The following is a 23,198-nucleotide window of genomic DNA, read 5'->3' as shown; positions in this document are numbered from 1 at the left end:
TGAGCTGCCGTTTGGAAATTAAGATTTTTATAGTCAGTGAATTGTAAAAAAAAAAAAAAAAAAGATTGCTTTCGTAATGTGGTGTATGTGGAGTAAAAAATATATATTCTAATAATAATAATAATATATTCAGTAAGAAAAAAATGCTAGTTTGCTAAGCAATGCATAATTCTAATGCTAATTTACAATATGTTTGTGCTTTACAAAAGGGTCATACTTCATACATTCTTTTCTACTAGTTTTGTGAAAGTGGAATGTTTTATATAAAAATGTTGTAGTTTAATGGAATATTTCCAAATAACTATGTAAAAGAAGGATTGTTCAGTTGTCAGTAATTTACCAAACAACAGGCCTGTCCTGTGCTATTGAATGTTGCCAATTCCTAAGCTGCTATTTCTGCAGTGCAGAAATAGAGGCCTCTCCTTTGTCACTTTCCATTTTGACTTCTCACTTCCTTGTGGTGTCTGCAAGTGTTGTGTCTTCTTGTACAATAGCGAAGTTGCCGCTGTGTTAAACAATAGCTAATTAGCTTTTTAATCTCAGTCTACCATCCCAGACTGAGCATGCGCTCATCCTGTGTAATTACTACAGGGTGCATGCTGGGCTGAGTGGCAGTGCTATGTGCTGATGGGTGTGAGTGTATGTGTGATCGTGTAAGCTATATACAGTGTCACTGTCTGGTCTCATAACTGAAGGAACATCTCAAACACATTGTTATCTAATAGACTTTTTTTCATATTTTCCAGTGTCAGACAAGGGAGGCGCTTTCATTCCTTACTTTACTGGAGACTCTTTCCTGGAGCTCAAGGGCCTTCATCTCTACGGCCAGGATCTGAGGTATTACGTTACATATTGGCTATTGTTTTTTGCATTTATTATAATGATGCACATAGTCGTGTTATATTAGTAGTGGTCTTCTGAAATGAGACAAGTCCTCTCTCTGCATTTGTTTTATTTAGCTCATACATGTTAGTTAAATTCAGTGTTTTTATTAAGAAGAAAAAAAATGTTTTATATGAAAGTGTCTTGCATATTAATAATACAATATTGTGTTGTATATTAATAATACAATAATAATGGTGATGATAATCATACAATAAATACACATATTTTGTGTACTGGTTACTTCTAATGTTTTTTTTTTGTGTTTCTAATGACCATTATTCAAAAAATACTTTGTAAACACCACTTGTTTAATTAGGCTTTATCTCACTCCGATTATTTCACGCTTGAAGTCATTTCAAGTTCATTTAGATTTCGGACATGTTGGATTGAGAAATTATGTTCAGTTGTTTGAGCTGTTAATTCAGTAATTAGTCCATCTGTTTCCACAAATTTTGATGCATATTTGCTAGCTAAATGCAAACATTGTTTCTCACATTACTGTTGCCTGTATCAAGGAAGAAAACCTCTTTTATGTATCTAATTGAACTATACTTATTCGTTCATAGGCAAAAGTTCAGCATGACTGTGGTTCTGTTGGCCAATGACTCCAAAGGCATGATCTTCTACAACGGTCAAAAGACAGACGGCAAAGGAGATTTCATCTCTCTCTCCTTGAATGATGGTATCCTAGAGTTTCGATATGATCTAGGCAAAGGGCCAGCTGTCATTAGGTAAACAGCACTCTCTATAGTTATATTCAAATGCAGTTCAATTCAAATAACTCCGCGGTGTTGTGTTCAGTTACTCTTTCAATTATCTAACTGTAGCTTTTGGGTTTATTTTCATATTGCTATTAAGAGGGGCAAATAAACATTTTTCCCATCTTTTTGCTTGTGTGCACCACAGGAGTAAAGAAAAAATCAAGCTGAACGAATGGAACACAGTGAATCTGGAGAGGGCCAGCAGAAAAGGAGAGATCAGCATTAATGGCAAAGACCCTGTCAGAGGAGAGGCGCCGGTATGAGAACCCTCTTATGCTTATGCTGCCCTATAAAGGCCACAAACATCACACTTCTTTACAAGAACAAGTCAAACTAGCTGTTCCGTCCCTTGCCAAAATGTACTGCGGTGGTACTTTGATATACAGTGGAGTCCAAAAGCACAAATAGTTTTTGGGGATTTTGGAAATTTTGACTGAAAATAAAGAAATATTTCAGATTGAGCACTATTTCAATGTCACTAATCAAATAATATGTGACACTGATAATGTGACTCTGTCCAGACAGTCAGATGTTCTTCCGTTGAAGCTCAAGATTCTCATTGAATCATCATGAAGAACTTGCTCATCGGTTTTTACCAGTGTTGGGGAAAGTTACTTTTAAAAGTAATGCATTACAGTATTGCGTTACTCCATAAAAAAAGTAACTAATTACGTTACTTAGTTACTTTTTATGGAAAGTAATGCGTTACGTTACTTTTGCGTTACTTTTAAAATCTGGGCAGGGCTTGCTTATTTGTTTTTAAAATAAAAAAAGTTATATTTTTGGCAAATATATTAGTATGGTTGAACTGGATCATCGAAGGTTAGAAGCAAAGACATTGGTTAATATAGAATGGGATTAAATGCATAAAGGATATTTGTGTTGTTTAACATTTATTTATTGCAGGTTTGCATCATATTCTGAGTTGCATGATTTTTTAAATTCATTTTGAGGAATACTGAATCTGTGTTTTTTTGTGAGTGAGATGAATTAATGCATATTCATATTTATTTTAGAACAACAGTAACATCTGATTTCTGTCAACATGGCGACAACAGAGTTGTCAATCAATAAATTGGAAAAAACAAAAGTAACTTGCGTTACTTATTTGAAAAAGTAACTCAGATATTCTCTTGTAAATTAAAAAGTAATGCATTACTTTACTAGTTACTTGAAAAAGTAATCTGATTACGTAACTCGCGTTACTTGTAATGCGTTACCCCCAACACTGGTTTTTACACAAACTTGTGGAGTTTATACAGCTCCAGTGCTGCTGTCATTAAAGCAAAAGAGAGAGTTATTCTAAAATGTGACGTTTTGACTCAACTTTTTACTCAAATTGTTTGGCTGACAGTGTCAGCTGTGATAAAAAATAATAATTATTAAATTAAGATATACAAGCATTTAAAAAAAAAAAACTTTTAGACCCCACTATACAACATGGTATTGAATGATTACCATATTCACATACCATGATATTGACATTTCAGATAATACTATGGTATCATTATGGTACATTTCAAAGAAACCATGATATTACCATGATTGACCAGAAAGTCATGCTTTGTTTGCATTCTTTAAAGTTTAGTTTGCTGCTTTTTACGCAGGGTCTGGGGTGCATGTGTGGGAAGCTTTCGAAACTTCCCACTTTTATGCCTCGTACTTGTGGTCTTTTGTCTGTGCCCTCCATTTGCTTTTAATTGCCATGTGGAAATGACTGTCTGTTGTGCTATGAATTCACACCCACTCAGATCAATCCCAGCAGCCTCTGCCTGAGCTCGTGTCAAACCCGTAGTACGACAGCAGAACAATCGGACCGCTCTCATACACAAATCGAGGCCATGTAATAATCTCGAAACTCTCTCATCCTCCAGTTATTCTAAATTGTGTAATTTGTGATTAGCTTGATGTAGTCTTACGCGTAGGCACTTAAGTGTGCCTTATTTCGTCATTAAACCTTCCTACGTATGATAATTGTGTTTCATTTCAGCAGTAGAGGCAAGCAAATCTTATTAAAGCGAGGATGAGAGAAGGAAAAAATGTGAAGAAACCAGAAGGGTCTTGTTCCAAAGGGGCCGTCTGCAGCGAAACCCCCGAGATAAATGCTTTGATGGCCTCAGCTGTTCCACTGAACAGACTCTAACTACACTGCCATATCATAAAGCAATATAAACAATGCGGGTGCAGTAGTGTAATACATAGCGCAACTTTAATGCCATTTCTGATTTACTCTGAACATTTGTTTCTGAGGCACTGTACACACATATATTTATTTCCTTGCGACCTGCATGCTAAGTGTCTTGCTTGAGCTACGCCTGTGAATATTTTATTCCTCAGGCTTACAGTTTACTGCATGGGTTCTGTTCTGTGTGTACTGACATCCTCTGTTTTCTACACTGGTAACATTTTTTTTCTTCCTTCCCCTGTGCTCTTTTTGTGTGCTGTCTGGATATAAGAAATCACGCAAGGTAATGACTGAAGTCTGAAATGGCTTTCTAGAATCAGCATCCTCATTCCCACCAAAAGCAACTGTCCATTTCAGCTTCATTGTTCATTAGCCAAGATCTGGTAGAGGATCAAACGAAACGAAGGGGAGGGTTTTTTTTTCTTCTCTTCAAACCATTCCATATGCTGAAAGGAGCGAGGCAGAGAGAGATTTGCCTTTCCCCTCAGACCAGCTGGTATGGGGGCGACGAAGGAGAGAGTTATCATTTGACCACCATTGTTTCATCACCCCTCCAACAACAATGAAATGTCTTCATTAGTCTCGCGTGGGAGGGCCATTAAACCGCCTCACTGTGGATGTAGACTGCGAAAGCAATGCTGCTGGCGTGGGAGAGAAAGGGAGTGTTATCACGAGAAGAAAGAGATGTGAGAGGAAGAGCGCGTGGTACAGAGCTAGGAGTTGTTCTTTTGCCACATTTGTTTTTGGACCCTTCAAGGGTGTCTTACTTTTGTTGTTGTTGTTGTTTGTTTGTTTGTTTGTTTGTTTGAGGTAGTACCAATGACAGTCTTGGCTCACTTCCTGCCCTAGGCAACATAAGACATGGCCAAAGAGAAAGGCATTCTATAAATAAGTGCGAGACATGATAGTGTAGTGGTAGAGTTTCTTTTTAGAATCCAAGGGATTTCAGATGTTCAGATGTGTAACTTTTGAACCCAAAACTTTTTAAACTTTTGGGATAAGTCTCATGTTTTCACCAATGCATTTATTTGATAAAAAAGGCAGTAAAAACAGTAATGTTGTAAAATATTATTATAATTTAAAATAACTCTATTCTATTACTATTTGAATATATTATTATATATATTGTTCATATATATATATATATATATATATATGTTTCGTAACATTATAAATGTCTTTACTGTCACTAACATTTTTATATTTATTATTAATGTATAATACTATTGGGTTTTTATTTATTTATTTATTGCAAGGAAAACTTCTGAACCCGACAGCTAGTGATGATTTACATTGTGATCAACTTTGAAATAATATAATTTTCAGTTTAAAGCAAATGATCTGCACAAGGTGCAGCTCAGTTGAACTGTCCGCATTTCTACCAATGATTTTTATTTTATTTTATTTTTTAATTTTTTTGTTGCCTACAACAGTCGTGCAACTTATCGAAGATACAAATTTTTCTTGGAAATTGCATACAACCCAAAACTTTTTAAACTTTTGGGATAAGTCTCATGTTTTCACCAATGCATTTATTTGATAAAAAAGGCAGTAAAAACAGTAATGTTGTAAAATATTATTATAATTTAAAATAACTCTATTCTATTACTATTTGAATATATTATTATATATATTGTTCATATATATATATATATATATATATATGTTTCGTAACATTATAAATGTCTTTACTGTCACTAACATTTTTATATTTATTATTAATGTATAATACTATTGGGTTTTTATTTATTTATTTATTGCAAGGAAAACTTCTGAACCCGACAGCTAGTGATGATTTACATTGTGATCAACTTTGAAATAATATAATTTTCAGTTTAAAGCAAATGATCTGCACAAGGTGCAGCTCAGTTGAACTGTCCGCATTTCTACCAATGATTTTTATTTTATTTTATTTTTAATTTTTTTGTTGCCTACAACAGTCGTGCAACTTATCGAAGATACAAATTTTTCTTGGAAATTGCATACATATTCTTGGCTTTGAAATCGGAGGGGGCACGTGCCAGTTTGAGTGGGCATGATGCTTCTAGGACCCTTGGGGAAGCTATCTAAATAACACTGACAGTTAGCTATTCACTTCACCTGCTCAATCTCAGTCTCAGCTCGTGTTGGCAGAGAACGAGAGAGTGAAAATATCTCTCCCAGCCTGTGGCTGTCGGTGCATTGCAGCTTTGTGTCAAGACTTCTCGTTGCACACATCTCTGACCACATGAAACAGCAGCTGGGTGAAAACATTCCTGGCTATTCTGTCTTGGCCCAACCACATGCTTGGACTGGCCTCCAGGTCCATAGCCAGAGCTTTTCAAGCCTTCGCCTGTATCCGTACTTAGCTATTCTTCTTTTTATATCTCTAGAATGAGAGCTGGACCACACATCAGAAATTGGCATTGCTGTTGATGTCCCATCTTTTTTTCCCTGGCAATTAACTTGCCTTTCCCCCAAGGCAGTTATTGGCCTACATAAAATAAAGATTTTTAATTCTTTTCAAGTAGAGCCTCATGCAGAAAAATCCCACTGTAACTAAAGCGATTTTCACACAGGTTGAAGAAACGCTCATTTCATGGTCATCTGCATTGTAAGCTATACACCAATTAGAGTTTACAACTCAAGATTTTAAAGGTCCGAGGAACAATCAGGCATCCATTACTCTCTTTCATTAAAAAACCATCCATATCAATCGTCCTCATTTCAATCGCTTCAATTTTCTCTCTCACTTTTTTTCTACCTCTTTTCCTCCTGTCTAATTTGTTAGATTCAGAGTCATTTACCATTCAGAGAACTGAGCTTAAATCAATTATGGTTTTGTAATACAACACTTACACTGATGTGGATAAGGATTAGGTGTAAAAGTTGAATCAATAAGCCTGCTGATGTACAGAAAACATCCACTCTTCTACTGATTTTACTGCAGTTGCTCTACTAGATGACCCATAAAAATGTATAGCCATTTTATTTGCATTAAAGGATGTGACTTTTATTACGTTTGAAGAGTGAATAGAGGACGAGGAACAGTTCATGTGGTTTCTCACACTCATTTTTGTACTCTCCAGAATCAGCACACAGATCTTAATCTGAAGGAGTCGCTCTTTGTGGGCGGAGCCCCAGATTTCCGCAAAGTAGCCAGAGCTGCTGCGATTAAAGATGGCTTCAAAGGGGCCATTCAGAAGGTGAGAGCTATTACAGATGCATTAAAGACATGAATTTCCATTTGCATCCCATTTTACTTCCATCAGTTGATGTATGTTTAGAGTGAAACAGGATATTCAGTGAGAATAAACCTGAATTTACCCACTGGGAATTAAATGGATAGTAAAAAATTGATGTTACGTACAAGAATGAAGCCAGATCTAAATGTGATTTGCTAAAACACCCCCTAAATAGCTGTTTGGCTATTGGTTAACATTGTCCAATGGCCTGTACGGCCTTAATGACATCAGAAAAGCAAAGTTGTTTCAGAAGAAGCACAACTTAGTATATTTGGACACAAAATTGCAAAGAGAACACACTTTTTTAATGTTTTCTACTTTAAAATAACACGTACTAATGAATCCTCCAAAGTAAGACCAGGAACATGCATTAAAAAAGGAAATAGTTTTGACATCAGAAAATAGTTCCAACTGTTTTTGAAAATAATTTTGGTTTTAAACATCTATCTTCGTAGATTACTCTGATGGGAATTCCAATCCTGAAAGCTGATAACGCACTTCACTCCAGTGATGTGTCCATGCATCCCTACCACCCCTGCTACAAAGATGTTTGTGAGAACGGAGGCCGCTGCAACCCCCTGTTGGACAGCTACGAGTGCGTCTGCCTCCACGGATTCGCTGGACAGCACTGCCAGGATGGTAAGTGCCTTATTTCATCACTATTTTTAATGCAAAATCGTATTACCCAGTACAGCCTCTCCTCCAACTCCCTCACACTCCTTTAAGGCAAGATTTGCATACGTCTTTTGAATACATCAACACACAACTTACTTACAAGAAAATGCTCATGGTGGTTTTAGCCACTCATATGCTCCATATGTAGATTTAGCTAAATCCACACCTCCAAACTTTCACAAATAATACCAGCCATCGTCCTTGTTCGATTTGTATGCTTATCACAAACACACATTGGAACAGTTGCAAGAAACCCAAGAACTTTTGCTCACCTCATTAACCTTGCTGGGTCCTACTGTTGTATCTTTAACCTTAATTAACCCACAAAAGCATGAAGCCTGCAATATATCACGCTTTCCTTATTTGTTTTAATTAAACTGTGCTGTGTCTCATATCCATTAGTGTAATTTCACTCTGTCTTCTTTCCTCCCTTCCAGCAATATTCGAGAAATCTGCTGGGGACACCGAGGCCATTGCATTTGATGGTCATACATTCATCGAATATCACAACGGAGTCACCAAGAGGTAATGTCAATGGCCTCCCCAATGATCACGATCCGCCCTGAGCATCCCATCCCATCTCTATATTAGCAGTCAATGAGGGGTGATGACAAGCTAGATTACTCAGGCCCCATTTAAGGTCCAACGTGCTTCCTCGTTTTAGCTAATGGTTTGATCTCATCAATTACCACTTCCACTGGCCTGTCTCTTTGGTTTTCCATGAACCCTGCTTGGTTCTAATTAGCGTAGCACCCGAAGGAGTCTCATGACTCCACTACGACGTACCACACTTATGCGCTGTAATGAACCTTCCTCCACCATCACTGGGATCTCAAAACCACATGTCTCCACTACCACACATATCCTAAAGCACCATGGATGGTCATGTCTTGATAATTGCTTCCTTCTTCACTTATCAGATGATTTCTCTTCCTTTGGATGGTCTGATATGTCAGCAGTCCAGCAAGTACCAATTACAGTCAAGCGTTTTCTCGGTTTCTAGTAGAATGGACTGCATTTTTAAACCCGTCACAAGTGTTATATATTATATATTGCAATGTCTCCACCAGTGTTGGGCAAGCTACTTTAAAAATCTAGCTTTCAAAGCTACTCATATTTTAAATGAGTTAAATTATTGTGAAAATACCCTATTGAAAATGTAGATATCTACATTGAAGATTATTAAAAGTTGTTAACTACAGTGAATCTATTTATAAAGGCCAGATATGACCGTTTTTCTGGCACAAAGGATCTCAATTAGGATAACCTTATTTGAATTTTAATTAAAATACTGTAATTTAAACATCCTGATTCAAAAATATGATGAACAGCAGAACTTAACTAAATATTTGACTACATTAGCTCTAAATCCATATAAAATGAATTGGTCCTTCCAGTCCTACATGTACAGTAAGTCAGGGAATCGTTTTAGAACTAGATGAACTGATTGACATTAGATTTGATATTAGAAAAATGTTAGTATCATTGCTGCTTTTCACTGACCATACAACTGAGAAATGCACCTCATACTACTTATTTGACAAACTAGCACTCTGAAACATGGTGAATCTTAATGTAGGACACACAGCGTCACTCTTCTCTGTTTTATGTGTATTGTGTGTTTGTGTTTGTGTCGACCTGTCTGTCTCTGTACACAGCTTTTGTTGTCTTTGCTCTTGTCTGTCTGTCTCATGTGAGTGTACTCTGTTGTCTTCCTTCTGCTCTCAAGCCAAGTGACCAATGAGATCCCAGAGTAAGTAACCCGGAGACATTCTGGGGTGGATTTGATTAAGTGAAACTAACCTTTTCAAAGACAAACCATTGACTTAACCCAACATAAGGCTTTCTTTTTTTCCCCTTGTATTGCCATTTACATCACATTTAAAAAAAAACCAGGGCTCATCTATTTTTCCAGGAAAGGTGCATTTTCATTAGAAACCAGTTTCAGAAATGCATGTTTGGCATGAATGATGATGAGCATTGTGATACTCTGATAGATTCCCACAGGAACCATGCATGGAAATACCTGAACCAACTTTGGAAATACGTCTGTGTGTATTCTTATGTTAAAAAATAATGAAGCCCCTTTTAACTGCAAGTATTATTTAACTTTTTGAAGCACGATATGTATCAATATTTAGTTGGTATTTACAACTGGGTTTAAATGGCATTTTGCCGCCCCATTAGGGAAATGTTTAATCTGTTATAGTGTTCCTTTTAGTGATTCTTATTTTAAATTATTTGTTTCCTTCTGAATGTAATTAAGTGTCTAAGTGGCTGCACTGAGCCCTTAAAAAGCTGGCAGCTTGATTAAATGGAATTATGTTATGTATTATGCTCATGAAAAGTTCCTGCCAGGCTTTTAAGCCACATCATTTTGTTTGTCAAATCGCTCCCAGTGATTTCTAATAATTGTGCCCAAGGATGAAAGCAAAAGTGGCACATTAATCAAGGATTTGTCTCTCAAAACCGAACGTAATTAAAGAGGCTTCGTCCAGTAGAGAAAGCAAGCCACTGCTGGCATCAATAACGGTTAGGGACAAGGCCCTCTTCACTGACTTTCACTATTCTTGGGGTTTAATGCATGTCACTTCCTGTACAAATGAAGTGTCAGATTAAAATTAATCTCAACCAAGAAAGCTGACCAGCCCTTCAAAATGAGTGTCATCAATTTAGCTTGATCTGGTTTTGAACAGAGCCCTTAAAGTTAATGAATTCCTCAGAGGACGCCGGCATAGTGGCACCACATCTGTGGGAGTAGAGTCATATTTCTGTTAGTATTTACTGTGCTATTCATCTATCTTTATTCTCTCCCTTTAGCTCAGCAGCCTTGGATCAATTTACCCATTTTTACCATTTAAGTGTCCTGTTCCTAAATGCGTTTTTTTATATAATTGGCCTTTTGACAAAAATAATTATCTTGTATTTAGCTTATCCAAAACCTAGTGAGCTATCTTGCTGCCTTCTTAGGAAGCATAATAACTCTCATTGAACCCTTAAGTGACCAGTTTGAAATGCTTTACATAAGCAGAAAAGCACGCCACATAAACAGAAACTTGGCTCGCAATTGATTTCAGTAGAGTTTGATGTTAGCATGTTACTAAGCTAACAACACACTACTAGCATAACATAAAACCATGGTTAATTTTCACAAGGGTAGCAAGCCGAGTAATTAAGTTAAGTGGACCTATGATGCCTTAAAATGCTGGCTCCACAGGCAGCTCACTAGGTTTTGGAATTTGATCGAAAACGACCAGTCTTTCAAACATATACTCACTTAGTTGCTCTTTCTCTTGCGTTCTTGCTCTCTTGACTGGTTGAGAATGATGGAATCGTTGATAAATTGCAGTAATTCAACCATGTGACAGCGCAGAACAATAAAACAGCATGTCAGTGCCACTAGTACCGTCGATACATTCTTCCCATATTATTTCTCTGTTTATGCTGGCATAACAACTGAAAGACTAGAATAATTTAGTGAAGTCACTCCAGCTCCTTGGCACAGGTCTTCTTATCTGTATGTTATGTGATCCCTGTTCTTCCCCTCCGCCCTTTTGCACTTATTGCATGCCTATCATTTCTTCCCTTGCTCCTCAAAGCCCTGAGTCACTGGAGAACCCATCTGACCAGAGGTGAGTCCCCTCTGCCTGAACTGTTTCCAATGGCATGCCGTCCTCCCACACTCAGCCACCCTGCAGAGGCTAAAGGCCAGGGCTTTTGTCAGGTAGCACGTCGCAGCTTGCACTCTGAAATCATTCATATGATGTCTCAAACATGTTTATTTCTCTACTACACAAGCCTAGATAGAATATTTGGAGTACATATGGTGACACGTATTAAGCAGAACAAAGGTACTAATGCAAAAAAAAAAAAAAAAAAAAAAAAAAAAAAAAAAAAAAAGCATCTAGCTTGAGTTCTGTGACTGCAGATTCTTTGTGGACCTGCTAAAATGTTAGAGACATGTAATGACTATTCCCATGTGAGCCACTGCCCCCTATAGGTGGACAGCATAAACCATGCTTTAAGTCTGATCGCTTCAATTATGAAAAAATGATGCACCACCCTACTACACAAGCTGCTGCTTCCAAGATTTTTTAAAAGCAAAATACTCAAAGCAGTTTTGTTGCTCATGTCCCATTAGGATCTCAAGCATATAGAACATTCCCTTTAGAATGTTCTAGATGCTTGAGATCCTAATGGGACATGAGCAATAATGAGCTCAGCAGAGTGGTGTATAATCACAGTTAGCTGCCCTGATGCCGAAGCTCTGGCTTGGGGCCGTGCGAAGGGAAGGCCTGTGGAAAGAGTCCAGTCAGCACATTACATGTGTCTCACCGGGAAATAATTCAATTACAGCAAATAATTATTCAGCTTTACGCCGTCACAGGCTCATCAACAGCATTAGCGTAAAGAAAATTGAATCAAACAAATGAAGATATGTTATTTCCAATTCTCAAGTCGTAAGTAGAGCTGCTAATATTATGATTTGAAATGTGACTTGTCAGTCGGGCAGAGCGTCTGATTTTACGCCTGCCTTCAGATTAATCGTTCCTTAAGACAACACGTATTTTCGACTGGACTCCTCCTAGGTTAAATTCTCGAATACAAAAATGCACCGGCGGTTTATTTATTCACCCAATCTTTGAAAGGAAATACAAATACTGTACAACAAACTTACAAATAAACACCATCGGTGATATCACAGTTTGCACAACCATGGAGAACGTGTTTCTATTTGCTGCAATGTAGCGTGAAGATGCGAGCACAGTCGCCATCTGCTTTCTTTTCTTCTGTGTATCGTGTCCGTTGTCTTGTTCCTCTCCGTTTTGTCTTTGTCTTGTCTGTGTCTTTATTCGTGGTGTCACTTGTCTTTCTCCTGTTTACACGTTACCTGATTTAGCAAACAAGTCCCGACACACTTGCTATTCTGTATCACAAATGCGATCTCGCTTTCTCAAATAATGGCTCTCTTGATGCCACAACTGCAGGTACACCACTGAGAACAAAGGAATTGTTGTAAAAATAGCTGCTTTTTTTCTGTGGCGTATCTGTGGGTGCTTGCAATGGGGCAGAACGTGAGGTGTGTTGGATTAAATCGGCTCCCCGTTGACCTGAACAATGACACCGTCCTCCCCGAGGACGGGCAGATGTCACCTTCTCTATGCCTTACAAGGGAGTGCTGCATCCAGGGAACCAGATCAAAGCACACATCAGACGGCAGCTGATATGGGCTTCCTTCCTTAGCGCTCCCTGCGCAGGAAGAGAAAATCTAAAGCTTGAAGGCAAATTAGGAAGTGTTAACTTGGAGATAACCTAAAGTGTGTCACCAGCCCTCTCACACATACCTGTGTTCGAAAGGCCCTTCCCCCATCAGCGTGGCCTAGTTTACCTAGTTTCATACAGACCCACAACTGTTCAGTCTGCTCATTTGTTTATCAAACCCTTACTGGGTTTTTGACTGTATCAAAGTTACGTTTTCACTCATAATTCTATCACTGTTGTTGATAAAATAGCAGGTAAGTAAGGGCTTCATGCACGTCCTGTGGTTTACACGGCATCTCTGAAACGGCAATGGAGTTGTGACAGCATTTCCTGTCTCTTTGATCTAGTGAGAAGGCCCTGCTGGTGAATAAATTTGAACTGAGCATCAGGACTGAGTCTACTCACGGTCTGATTTTGTGGAACGGGAAGGGAGTGGAGCGCTCCGACTACATCGCCCTCGCTATTGTGGACGGCCGTGTGCAGATGACCTATGACCTCGGCTCCAAGCCTGTTGTGCTGCGCTCCTCTGTGCGGGTCAACACCAACCGCTGGATACGAATCAAGGCCAGCAGGTAAAACCCCAAGGGTTTTTCCATCAATTGCCTCAGGTTTGACATAGAGTAGTTTTAGACATTTACAGGGCTCAACCGTTAGAAATTTGTCTACTTGTCCAGCCAACAATTTTATTGGCCCCCAATAACAATTATTCATTTTAAATTATAAAAATTTGGTTAGAATTCTGAATGTTCCGATGTAAAATGTATACTTTTTATTTATTATTTAATATTTATTATAAAATTATTTTTAAGAATATACAGTACCATTCAGAAGTTTGGGGTTGGTAAGTGTTTTTAATGTTTTTTCATCTCTTATGCTTGCCAAGACTTCATTTATTTGATCAAAAATACAGTAAAAACAGTAAAATTGTGAAATATAATTAAAATTTTAAATAACTATTTTCTGTTTCTAATATGTTTTCAAATGAATTTATTTCTCAGATTGGAAAAGCTGAATTTTCAGCATCATTACTCCAGTCTTCAGTGTCACATGATCCTTCAGAAATCATTCTATTATGCGGATTTGGTGCTCAAGAAACATTTCTTATTATTATCAATGTTAAAAACAGTTGCTTTTTAATATTTTTGTAGACACTATGATAGATTTTTCAGGATTCTTTTATAAACAGAATGTTCAAAGAAGACCATTTATTTGAAATAGAAATCAGTAATATTACAAATGTGTTTTCTGTCACTTTTGAACAATTTAATGCATCTGCTGAATAACAGTATTAATTTCTTTAAAAAAAAAAAATCTTACTGACGCCCTAACTTTAAAATAGTAGTGTGTAAATGTATTTTTAATTCAAATATTTAGTTTTCTTTGGTTAAAAAAATGGAAATTAGAAACCTGCCATAATTTCAGAAATACTTGGAAAATGCTGCGAAATAATACACAGCAAAACACACTGATTGTTTTATAATTTTTCAACCAATTCTTACTGACACTACAGTACCATGTCTATTATTCTTTCATTTCAACAAAGCCTTATTTATAAACAATTTTACCTAGCTGGTACATTTATACAAGGCATAGAAATGCATGACCGTCCTTATTATTGAACCCTGTTTTATACATGACACAATTTGCCATAGAATGACAGACATTTATATTTATCACAGTTTTGCCATAGAAATGTTTGCCAGCAGTGGCAGTCATTTATGTTTGCCTCAGGTGTGCCATAGAGGTGTTTGCCAGTAATGACAGACAATTATATTTACCAAAAAATTTGCTATAGACATTTTCTAATAGTGGCATGTTGTCCAAAGCTTGCTTCAGGTTTATGACTACAAGTGAAAAGCTGCAATCTTCTTTTGTTTTCCCTTATGACTACAATTTAATTTGCCACTAATTTAGTACATATTAACTGCAAGTTTGCCAGAAGGCCAGTCTTCAGGAAATGTGAGGGAAAATCACATTTTCAGTGTTAATGCTGTGCTGTGACTCACCATCTTCCTGTACTTCTCTATTCTCCACAGAGCGCTCAGAGATGGCTCGCTGCAGGTTGGTAATGAGGCAGCTGTCACTGGGTCATCACCCTTGGCTGCCACACAGCTGGACACAGACGGCGCTCTCTGGTTGGGTAAGTCCCTCTTACACCGCTTTGCTCAATCGAAGCTCATTTACAAACCGTATACGTAAACCTGCTCTGACACACCGAATATCAACAGTCCCAATACTTAGCTTGTAATGTCTAATTGGATCTTCCCCCACAGTGAGTGCTTTTGAAGAGCTACATCTCTTGTTACCCCTTAACATCACTCAAAAAGGTCTATGTTAGGATTCAATATTACCTAATTATGTTTAATTAATAATTCCAGGATGAGTCTTTACTATAGGGTGTTTTAAAAACTCTAATGTCCCAGTGTTTGCCTTCTCTTTCTCTTTTGACAAACCTATAAAGATTAAAAAGGATGATTTATTCCATTTTAAGGGTGCAAAACCTTCTTATAAGGTTGCGAAAAGTATTTCAGCACAGGCCAGCCAGTAGAGCAGGTGCTGTGGATGCCCGGTGGCTAGAATACATTATCCTCAGACAGCTCGAACATCAAGAGCTCCCTCTGAAAATCCCTTCTTTCAAATGTCATTATTTATTTACTTATTCAGATGTAATTCACTTGAAATTAGCCCTGTCAATTCTACCGTTGCAAGCATACAATCCGATTAAAGGGGAAACATGCGGGGAGGCGAAAGGAAGAGAGAGAACTGGGTGAAACGTGAGCGAACTGCAACAGGGGGAGACATTTTTCGCCCATGCTCAAGAGCAGGAGACAGAGCTGGATTTTCAACAGTGTCAGGTCCCTGAGGGAGGCGAGCGTAACTCTTACTCAGAAAGCTGTCAGGGAATGTCCCCCAGAGCCTGGCCTCCCAAAAACAATGTTTGATCTTCTCACCTGTTCCTGAGTGTTGTGTCTATATCTTTCTACATTCTGACACCCCCACCTTACACCTTCAGTGTCTCAGGCGTGATTAAGTTTTTAACAGTCTTCTACTCAGGGTTTCCATAAGCCACAGACTGTTCATCAGCCTTTAATAATATATAGTGCTGTATCTTGCCTGCATGGCGGGTAATATCTCAGGTTACACTAAGATATTACCCGCCATGCAGGCAAGCTACAGGTCATACTATATATACTGTACAGTACAAGTGTCCATGGTAAAAAAGAAAAAAAAAAATTAATATCTTGTTGAAAAGACTTTTTTTTAAGTTCTTTGTGTACTTTGTGTTCATGTTGGTTTCATGGGGTTTTGAAAACTGTTTATAGAATTTTAAAGAAAAATATACATTTGATGACTCTTAGAATTGCATAGGGAGGAACCAACAAGTAAAAGATGAAAGCAGTTGTGTATACCCATCTTTAAAAATCGAGATTAAAAGCATTACTTATAAACATCATGAATTATTAATTCACAAGAAAAAAAATGTGTGTTTATATATACAGTGTATATATATATATATATATGTGTGTGTGTGTGTGTGTGTGTGTGTGTGTGTAACTTGCTAAAGCTTTTCTTGCTAAAATGACATTCTTTTAATGAGGCTTTTTGCTCCATTTTGATATCAGGATAGGTGTATCACCCTGACATTTTGGACTTTATGCCCCCCAAAAATATCAATATTAAATAATTTAGAAATGAAAAAAAAAACATGCTCATCATAGAAGAGATGTATTTCTGAAAAAGTAAAAGGAGTATCATCGTCTTATATCCAATGTGATGGCATGCATTTCTTACAACCTCTTTGAGTGTTTTAAGTGATTAGATGGCTGTTTACACCAATTTCGTGATGTCCACTACTAATTGAATGGTTTATTCAGGTTTATTGTGTGAATATAAAGTGCTGTGCAGTATATCATGTACACTTGATCTGATCATGTCCATTCCTCTCGTCTTCAGGTGGTCTGGAGGAGCTGTCCGTAGCTCGCCGGTTGCCCAAGGCTTACAGCACAGGCTTTGTCGGCTGCGTGAAAGACATGATAGTCGACGGGGTGCAACTACATCTGGTTGAGGACGCCTTAAACAGTCCCAAAATATTACACTGTTCTGCCAAATAGTCCGGCACCACGTTCCTCCCAACACCATATCTACTGCTGTAATTATTTTTATATTTTTGTATACTTTTCTTTGCCTTTTACAGTGTATATATATATATATATATGTGTGTGTGTGTGTGTGTGTGTGTGTGTGTGTAACTTGCTAAAGCTTTTCTTGCTAAAATGACATTCTTTTAATGAGGCTTTTTGCTCCATTTTGATATCAGGATAGGTGTATCACCCTGACATTTTGGACTTTATGCCCCCCAAAAATATCAATATTAAATAATTTAGAAATGAAAAAAAAACATGCTCATCATAGAAGAGATGTATTTCTGAAAAAGTAAAAGGAGTATCATCGTCTTATATCCAATGTGATGGCATGCATTTCTTACAACCTCTTGAGTGTTTTAAGTGATTAGATGGCTGTTTACACCAATTTCGTGATGTCCACTACTAATTGAATGGTTTATTCAGGTTTATTGTGTGAATATAAAGTGCTGTGCAGTATATCATGTACACTTGATCTGATCATGTCCATTCCTCTCGTCTTCAGGTGGTCTGGAGGAGCTGTCCGTAGCTCGCCGGTTGCCCAAGGCTTACAGCACAGGCTTTGTCGGCTGCGTGAAAGACATGATAGTCGACGGGGTGCAACTACATCTGGTTGAGGACGCCTTAAACAGTCCCAAAATATTACACTGTTCTGCCAAATAGTCCGGCACCACGTTCCTCCCAACACCATATCTACTGCTGTAATTATTTTTATATTTTTGTATACTTTTCTTTGCCTTTTATATTGGAAAAAAATACATTGTTTTAATTATAATTTTGTTTTTTGTTTTGTTTTGTTTTCCCCGTCATTGCGTCCAACCATAATCATGTCACCAGTCAGCGAACATGGTGTCACAAGACAAGCAAAAAGTCGTATAACATCTGTCCTGTTTCTATGACAAACAACTAAATATGTACTTGCTCATTACTTGAACAGTGGCAGATGAGGTTGGTGCTGTTTGTGCCGTCTGGATTGCCTTCTCTCGGTGCCATAGCTTGCTGTCCAGCAGTCACCATACATTCCTCTGAGCTATTGCTGTGGTCCATTACTACATTTAAAAAGGTCTAAAAAAATTACTTTCCGCTTTATCGACACGACAGCAACTGTTAAATACACTGAGCAAGACTATGTATGATATTCATCATTTATGATACCACTAACAAGGGCGAAAGCTCAAAACTTGGAGCTTTTGAATCCTGAAATAATAGTAGCTGACGTAACATTTAGCATTCCTCAAAATTCACCAGTTTTTTTCCCCCGTGCAAACATCATTGACCTGTGAGATGTAATAAATAATGAAATACACGAGACTGTGAATTTTGAAGATGCTATTTTTTGTTGCAATCATTTCGTCTCATGTGTTGTGCATATCTAAAGAGCAATTACATATATATATAAATATACTATATGACCATTTGTTGCATGCATCTTTTTAAGTGTTGAGTTGATTTTGCCTTGGTTTTCTTGATCTTCATCATTCCATTCAGGGCAGAAATGTAGCTGACTACATTGCAATCTCGACATTTGAACATTCAAGTTGGGAGATATTGAAATTTTATATATATATTATATCTGCTATTTGTCAATCTGGACTTCTTGTGTGTTGTGTGTGTGTGTTGGGAAAAAAATGGTTGTTGCAAAAACTCAACATTGGGAGGCGCTGTAACACAGAAAGAGAAGAGATGAGAGACTCAAAACACATCAGGTGGACAAAAACAGCATTGACATCCTTGGCATGTTCCGTCATCGAACACAAATGTATTCACTGCATTTTTTTTAATTTATCGAATATCAATTGAAAATGTCGCTTTAAAAAGCTGCCAGCACTTGCTATAAAAAAGGGATGATGTATGTAGACCCCTTGCATTCTATGACCGTGGCCCCCATAACAGCTGTTCATGTTCAACGGTAACCAGTGAAAATAGTAATGCATGGGTTTGTCAAATCAAAATGGTTTTTGTAACCTGTTCCAAGACAAATGCAATGCTGTGGTGCTGTTTCGGTGTAAGAAATAGGAGTTTGATACCAGATGCTTTGCAATATTCCACTACCAATATGCCTGTTCAGGGTAAAGTATCACCATATCTTTTTTTTATGATTATTTTTTGTAATTTTATTATTTTTTTTTTTTACAAACCCTGGAACATGCAAGACCATAATTGTCATCATGTACAGCCCTGTGATTTTTCAAGTGTAAATTTGTTACTGAGATTTTGTTTTAGTATTATACACTGGAAGCGAGTCTGACTTGTCTACACACGGCATATCCTGAGTGCGGGGTGGGATCGGGGGAAAATCGATAATTTATGTGTCTAGGGTTTGATCGGCCATCATGGGATGTCTAGTGTTCCAGACTGAGACTGGGAGCCCTTTGTTACTGCACAAGCTGTATGGGCCATCCACCCTTTTTAATATAGCGCCTTCACCTTCACTTTTCCAGCAGACTGGATTTTTGGTCGCTTTTATATTAATCTGAGTTATTTTTTGACATCCTCCTCCAGTAGCTTTGCTCTCAAGGGTTGAGGCTCATGGTGAGGAAACCTGCTCTGTGAATGGAAACTGAGAAATGCCTTAAAATCATTCACCGTTCATGGATGACAAAAGTTCATTTCTATATTGTTCTGTGCTCTCACTTTAGCCAGTATATACGCCTCATTCCCATCATGTAAATTAATTCACAAATGTTAATAATTATATTAATAATGCTTATGAGAATTTCCAGAAGGCCTCAATAATAGTGGCCCTGGACTCTACAAAAATACTGTTTACTGTACAAATACTATTTTCAGTATCTTATTTATGTCTTAAAAAGGATTCTCAGTCTGGCATTTGTAAACTACTGTTTTGATTGATTGATTGATTGATTGAACTAGATCTGATGGGCTGTGCACAGAATGAGAGGCATGACGTTACCATTACTAACTTTATTACTTGTGTCTTGTGTTCCAACCCTCATAAAATAAAATGTGAAACAAACTGACCTGACTTTCTGTAACATTTACTCCTGATAATGTCTGTGAATAAATCCTTCCCGTTCCTAAATTATCTAATCCAGAGTCTCCCTAGTGTTATATATTATATTATATTACAGATCAAAAGTTTGGGATTGGTAAGATTTTTTTGTTTGTTTTGTTTTGTTTTTGAAAGACGTCTCATGTTCACCACTGCTGCATTTATTTAATAAAAATACAGTAAAACAGCACCATTGTGAAATATTACAATTTAAAATAACTGCTCTCTATTTTAATATAATTTCAATTGAAACTTGTTCCTGTGATGACAATGTCTTTACTGTCTATTTTTAGCCACTTTTTAACCATTAATGCATCCTTCCTGAATAAAAGTTGCACCCTTCCTGAATAAATCCTGAATACATTTTTTATATATATACTGTATATATATATGCACCCTCATTCCTCATTGCTGAATAGCAAAACTGGCCAGCTTAACATGCATAAATAACATGGAAAATGCATTGGGCCAATATTAGAATTAGCCATATTACTAAGTGATAAATTAATTTGATTGAATGCACAGCCTTTTATGTCAACGATATATGGAAAGTTTCTGTAGTGTTTCTCATTTTAATAGTTTATTAGACTTTATTTTGCTAACCTTACTATAATACTGAAGTCCTGAAATAACACTAAATAGGCATATTATAAGGTGTGCTTACAGTAGTCTTAATTTATAAGGGGGATAGTGTATTATTCAGTTATGTAACAGTTATTCTCCTAAGGGGATATAAAATGTCATCAGACATGACAAGGTCAGGGTTGCCTGGAGATGTTAGAGAAACAGATCTTATCAAAGAACTCTGGCACTCGGGGTACAATGGTTAGTGGGAAAATCCATTGGATTTCACTGTATAGTGCTAAGCATATGAAATTATCCATGCTAGACGAGCAGAGAGTTTCAGTACACATGCTCACACAGCAGTGCAATAAAGAGGCCTTTACTGCATGTAACAAGGCTTCAGCTGTCTGGCTTCATCAGGGGATCTGTGGCTCCTATTGTTCCTCCTCATGGGGTTTTAGTTTGGACTGAAGAGTCCTCGGGCTATTAGGTCAAGGGGCGTCTTGGAACAGAGCTTGTCAGCAGCACTGGCTCTTCCTATAGTGAGTGATTTCCTTCACACAAAAATGAAAATAGCTCCAAACAAAGTCAACCGCATCATAATCAACCACTGTGTCTTATTTTGTTACTAAATGCATCCTGGTTTTGAATGAATCATCAAGTGAATGAGTCAATGACTCCCTCATAAACACCATCACTTGTTTCATTCCTGAATGATTCAGTGTTTTTAATGAATCAGCTGAGAAATTGATTCATTAAATATATAGTCCAATAATATATGAATTATATATAAACAAATATGACATAAATATAACATAATGGATCATATGACTTAAAACTTTGAAATTATGAGATGAAAAATCATAATTATGACATAACATATTTATAATGAATTTGAATTTTTGTCATAGCTCATAATTGTGATTTACCAAAGCATAATTTCTGTTTTATGTGGCAAGAAATGTGCATCCATAATATATCATACATTGTGAATATTTTAGTGTTATTGAAGTTTACCAGTAGGCCGTTATATGGGTGAAATGTAGGAAAACAGTTACATACTATCCTCAAGTATAAAATTACAGACATGTTGTTTGCATTGGCTCTATACACTGCACAGAGAACACCTGGTCAGACTCACTGTCTAGAGAGAGAAATCCATAGATAAAGCCCTGCATTTCAGAAAATTGCATTACCACGTCCCCCAGCAGATTAATGTTTCTTAGGGCCAGTGACGTCATGGCAGCCATGGCATTGCTGCAGTGTCCACAGCTGCCACCATCAAATCACCCCAATGCAAATGGGGTCAGGCCCAAATGGAAACTGATTAAATGAAAGCAGAGTCAACATTCATGTTGTGTATCTTCTATCCCCTAACAAAAATAGCAGCATTACAAATAACAGAGTAATAATAAACATGCCTGGAAATGAACTAAAGGTGACAATTACATGGAAGGAACTGCTAAAATAAGATTTCAGGTGCCAATAGGTGCTAAAAAAACCTCTTACACAAGATCACATCATAATATTTCATATGTAATCAAATAAAATGTTTATTTTATATTTTTAAGTTAATGTTTGCTCTATATTACAGTAGGCCTAATTATTTTTTTGTGTGTGTTTTAGTTAATGATAATAACTCTTGACACAGTCATAATTATGATTATAGGCTACTGAGTCATATAAGAGTAAAAAGTATGAAATACTTAGTCATACGACTTACAGTAAAAGGTTTAAACTGTGAGATGAAAAATCATAATTCTGACATGAAAATAACATTGACACGACTTTTTATATTATAATTCGTAATTATGATTTACCAAAGCATGATTTTACTTATGTGGCAGAAATGGGCTTCCATAATATAATACATTGTGAATGTTTTAGTGTTGTTGATTTGTGTATAAGTTTTGTCAAGTGACCTTCAAATTATAAAATAGATAAGTCATCAATATTGTATCCTTTTTCCAGGACTGTAATTTTATCTGCTAAATTAGAATTTTAAAGTACATTTTGTTAATGTTTAAAGGGATAGTTCACCCAAAAATGAAAAGTTGATGTTTATCTGCTTACTCCCAGGGCATCCAAGATGTAGGTGACTTTGTTTCTTCAATAGAGCTATATCTTGGATGCCCTGGGGGTAAGCAGATAAACAGCAAATTTTCATTTTTGGGTGAACTATCCCTTTAAGTGTGCCGTTTACCAATGCAACAAAACTCCAGTTTTGAATAGATAGATAGATAGATAGATAGATAGATAGATAGATAGATAGATAGATAGATAGATAGATAGATAGATTTGCATAGTCGTATGTATGTATGTATGTATGATTTCACCCCTGTAACTCGGTTATAATTGGTTAAACTAGCGGTGTCACAGCTAGCCCAATCCATCTCCGGTCTTCATATAGCTACTGAGTAGATACAGTCAAATGAATCGTTGTGTCAACTGGTGGCTGCTTTTATACTCTAACTAATCCTGTCACAT

At 37.0% G+C, this 23,198-nt stretch overlaps 1 protein-coding gene across 1 annotated transcript in view; it reads left to right on the top strand.

Moving 5' to 3' along the window:
• Nucleotides 1-17,173, top strand: part of LOC107593945 (agrin-like) — a 299,089-nt gene extending 281,916 nt beyond the window's left edge. Inside the window, exons 28-37 of the mRNA XM_016283847.1 lie at nucleotides 747-837; nucleotides 1,452-1,616; nucleotides 1,792-1,903; nucleotides 4,103-4,114; nucleotides 6,900-7,016; nucleotides 7,511-7,694; nucleotides 8,168-8,255; nucleotides 13,340-13,564; nucleotides 15,029-15,132; nucleotides 16,947-17,173. Coding sequence (XP_016139333.1) covers nucleotides 747-837; nucleotides 1,452-1,616; nucleotides 1,792-1,903; nucleotides 4,103-4,114; nucleotides 6,900-7,016; nucleotides 7,511-7,694; nucleotides 8,168-8,255; nucleotides 13,340-13,564; nucleotides 15,029-15,132; nucleotides 16,947-17,104 — 1,256 coding nt within the window. The 3' untranslated portion in view covers nucleotides 17,105-17,173. The remainder of the gene's footprint in view (nucleotides 1-746; nucleotides 838-1,451; nucleotides 1,617-1,791; nucleotides 1,904-4,102; nucleotides 4,115-6,899; nucleotides 7,017-7,510; nucleotides 7,695-8,167; nucleotides 8,256-13,339; nucleotides 13,565-15,028; nucleotides 15,133-16,946) is intronic.
• Nucleotides 17,174-23,198: the final 6,025 nt, after the last annotated feature.

Source organism: Sinocyclocheilus grahami, unplaced genomic scaffold, assembly GCF_001515645.1.
Source record: "Sinocyclocheilus grahami isolate Dianchi unplaced genomic scaffold, SAMN03320097.WGS_v1.1 scaffold177.1, whole genome shotgun sequence".
NCBI lineage: Eukaryota > Metazoa > Chordata > Actinopteri > Cypriniformes > Cyprinidae > Sinocyclocheilus > Sinocyclocheilus grahami.
This window is presented reverse-complemented; position numbering and strand designations above follow the sequence as displayed.